Raw genomic sequence first — 3,835 nt, 5'->3', positions numbered from 1 at the left:
CTCTCAATCCGACACCTTGTGGCGTCATCTTGGGGGAAGGGCGGGTTCTTCCCCACCACCACCACTCCCGGACGATGTCCTCTTCTTTGATTGGTTATTTGTGACGCTCATCCAGGTTTGTTGTCCTTTCGGTGTGCGTAGGGTGCGCGCGCGCGAGGGGGGTGGAGTAAATCTCTGGCTTCCTAACTTGTAGCTGTACCCCGCTGCCCCTTCCGCCTTCGCCCCGCCGCTGGCTCGGTGGTGGCCCGGGTTCCGTTAGCTGAGGGGTGGGTCTCCCCCTTGTGGGCGGAGCACGAACCTTGGGGCGGGGCTGTTGAACTCTGGCAGCCTTTACTGTAGGAGGAGCCTGCTGGCAGGCGGGAAGATGGCGGCGTCCGCAGGTTATTCTCCATACGCGGTAAGGGACTGTTTGCGTTCGAACGGGGCTGGGGACGGCCCTGGGCCGGTTGCGGCCCTGACGCCCCCTGCCTGGGTCGCGTCGGATTCTTGGGAAGTCACATACGCTCCCCAAGTTCCCCAGTTCTTTCGTCCTCTCTCGTCGTCCTTCTACAGCGTCTTTCGCTTCCAGGTTCCCTGGGTTGAACCCGGCCCCTGAAAGTGAAGGTGATCTCTGGTCGCTGGTCCGCGCGGGGTCTTTCCCTCGCCCCTCCTTCCCCCGGGGCCAGCTGTTCACGTAGGGCGCTGGGCCCAGTGGGGAGCTGTAAGGAACCTCATCCCTGCAGCCGCCCGGAGGATTGCTGCATGGTACAGTGCAAGGACACCTGGGTTCTTCTGGCTTCCCCAGCCAGGACGGGCGGGAATGTTGTTGGTCAGGACGGCAGAATTTAGTGTGATGCTCAGGAGGGATGAGTATAGAATCTTGCGCTTGGACTTTAAAAAAAAAATCTGTTTCACAAATATAAAATGGGGGAGGCATCCACCAGTTTGACTCAAAAAAGATTTGGGGCTTTTAGTGGACTCCAAACTCAAGTTGAATGAAATGTATCGTGGTAAGCAAGAAAATTAAAGAAGCGAATAGTCTCATTAATAGCATCCATAATGAGGGAGGTGGTTTTAAATGGTCAGATCATATGGGGATTCAGTTTTCTATACTGCTTAGGAGGACAGTAGTTGGATGGAAAAGAGAAGAATTAGGTTGGATAGTGGGGTACAGTGGAAAGATTTGGATTTGGAATTAGAGGAGCTGACCTTGAATTCTGGCTCTGCCATTTATTCACAACTTGTGTGACACCGAGTGAGTCAATCACTAAGTCTCTGGACCTGTTTCCTCATCTGTCAAATGAAGGTCTTGGCCTCTGAAGTCCCTGCACTATTATCCTATGAGATATATAAATAGTTGTCATATGGAAGGGTCATTTAACTTTGCTAAAAGCGATATAAGTTGTAAATGTGACAAATTAGATTTAAGGTAAGAAAAAAACGTTTACAGTTAACATATGCAAAAATGGAATGGGCTCCATGGGTACTCTGACTAGAGATCCTCTAACAAAGGCTGGAAAATGTCATTTTGACCTTTCCAAATTCTCTCAAATATGCTGGCTTCTCTCCTCTGACGCTGCCCCTCCTCTGGTGCAGGCCCTCACCTTCTCCTTCCTGGATTATTGTAATAGGCTACTGGTGGGTCTGCCTACCTCAAGTGTCTCCTCACTACAGTCTGTCCTCAAATTTGGCCACTAAAGTGATTTTCCTAAAATGCAGGTCTGATCTCACCCATTTCTCCATTAAACGTCTGTGGCTTCCCATTTTTGCTCATCCCCTTTCTATTTTCTATACGAAAATCCTAATTATCCTTCAAAGCCCAGTTGAAATCACCACTTTAATAAAGCCTTTCCTGATTAGCCTCCATCTTTCTATACCTATGTGACATGTGTTACCTCCCCTACCAATTGCAAACTTGTGAAAGCAAGGGAACCCTGGCTTATATGCTTTTCATCTCCCATCATGCTTTATACAGTAAGTAAACAATTTACTTAGCATCTGCTAATCTAAGTATTGGGGATAATAATAACAACATTTAACCATATGCCAGGTGCTGTGATTAAGCATTTTACAATTATCTCATTTTCTTGGGTGTATTATCATTCCCATTTTACAGATGAAACTGAGGCAAATGGGTTAAGTGACTTGCCAGGGGTTCACACAGGAAGTATCAAAGGCCAGATTTGATTCAGTTTCCTCACTTCGGGCTCAGTGCTCTATCTACTGTGCCATTGCCACTGAAAGCAAAAAACATTCCCAGCTCTCAAGGAGCTAATAGTCTAATGGGAGAGACAGCATGCAAATATACAGCATAAATTGGAGATAATCAAAGAGGGAAGACATTAGAATTAAGGGGGATTGGGAAAGCCTTCCTCTAGAAGATAAGATTTTGACTGGAACTTGAGAGAATTCTGGACCTTGGGGACACCAAGGGAAAATGTCTGGAATCAGAAGATTTTGGTGTCTTGTTTGAGGAATAGCAAGGAGGCCAGTGTCACTGGAACACAAATTGGGGGGAGGAGGGCAGGAATGTTAAGTACAATTTATTAAGGGCTTTGAATGCCAAATAGAGGATTTTACATTTGATCCCAGAAGTGATACTGGAATTTATTGAGTAGGGAAGGTGACATGGTCAGAGCTGGGCTTTTAAAAGATCACTTTGGCAAATGAATACACAATGAACTCATTTCCATCTCACTTCATCTACTTGTTTTAAGGGGAAAGACCAATCAGCAGGCTGAATAACAGTATAGGCCTTAGTGATGAGGGCCTTCACCAGAGTGGTGGGTGCCATTAGCAAAGAAGAGAAAGAGACATAAATGAGAGGTAAATCAACAGGCCTTGGCAACAGATTGGCCAAGGGGGATGAGAGAGAGTTAAAAGTTAAGGATGATACCTTTTAGGAAGAGGAGAAGGTTTAAAGGAAAAGATGAGTTCAGATTTAGACCTGCTTTGTAATAGGAAGTTGTAGGTGTGAGGCTGGAAACCAGTAGAGAAGTCAGGACAGAAGTAGTAGATATAAGAATGATTACCATAGAGGTGATAATTAAATTTGTGGGAGCTGAAGAGATCACCAGTAAAATAGCATAGAGAGAGAAGATAAGAGGGCCCAGGACAGAGATCTGTGATCAAATGTTTGTTGAAGGAGTGAATGAATAATTAAATTCCTACAGTGTACCAAATAGTACAAGGCTTTGTAGGGAGTAATGTAGTAGGTCTTTGAACTCACTAATGTTTATATTCCCTTCAGAGGTGCAGGTTTTGACCTCTCAGGTTTTCTTATCTTGTATCATTCTTGTCCTCCTATGAAGCCTCCACAGAGGGGATCCATCCACACACATGCTGAGGGCTTTCCTTTAATTCTTTTGACACTGTACAGACATCAAAAAACACAACCAGCTCTGTCTCCTTTTCTGGTTGTATCATCTCTGATTTTTTAAGGACTCTTGGTGTACAGTTCTTCAACAATAATAAAACTTGATACATATATACATCGTGTGTCTCTGTGGCCCTTTGGTTGACCTCCAACATTACATTGTGTGTAGAATTCTCTGATTCACAGCCATATAGCATCACCAGAAGAATACTGAGTTTTTTTAGAAGATGGGCCCTTTGTTTCAGGGAGATATTTAAGGACATTAAGAGCATTGTCCAATTTTCCAAATGCAATCTGGTATGTTCTCTTCAATTAAACTTGGACCCAATTTAGTGTCCATCTATAGCATCTACCGTCCAATAGCATATCAAAGAATAATAGGTATCCCTCATCCACTTGTTTTTTCCTATGTATATAATTTGGCCATATAATTTTTTGAGTGATTAGAGATACATTGTTCCATGCAAACTAGAAGTCCAC

The 3,835-nt window shown here is 44.6% G+C and overlaps 1 protein-coding gene across 2 annotated transcripts in view; it reads left to right on the top strand.

The window, feature by feature from the left end:
• The first annotated feature begins 222 nt into the window (after window positions 1–222).
• CEP57 (centrosomal protein 57) overlaps window positions 223–3,835 on the top strand; it is a 59,753-nt gene continuing 56,140 nt past the window's right edge. For both annotated transcript variants that reach the window (XM_069080255.1, XM_069080254.1), the window contains exon 1: window positions 223–397. In XM_069080255.1, coding sequence (XP_068936356.1) covers window positions 365–397 — 33 coding nt within the window. In that variant the 5' untranslated portion in view covers window positions 223–364. The remainder of the gene's footprint in view (window positions 398–3,835) is intronic.

The sequence above is a fragment of the Petaurus breviceps genome, unplaced genomic scaffold, assembly GCF_028583685.1.
Source record: "Petaurus breviceps papuanus isolate PSGF00001 unplaced genomic scaffold, PetGlider_PUasm1.0 91133, whole genome shotgun sequence".
In the NCBI taxonomy this organism is placed as follows: domain Eukaryota; kingdom Metazoa; phylum Chordata; class Mammalia; order Diprotodontia; family Petauridae; genus Petaurus; species Petaurus breviceps.
Note: the sequence above shows the minus strand (reverse complement) of the source record. Positions and strands in the feature narration are given on the sequence as shown.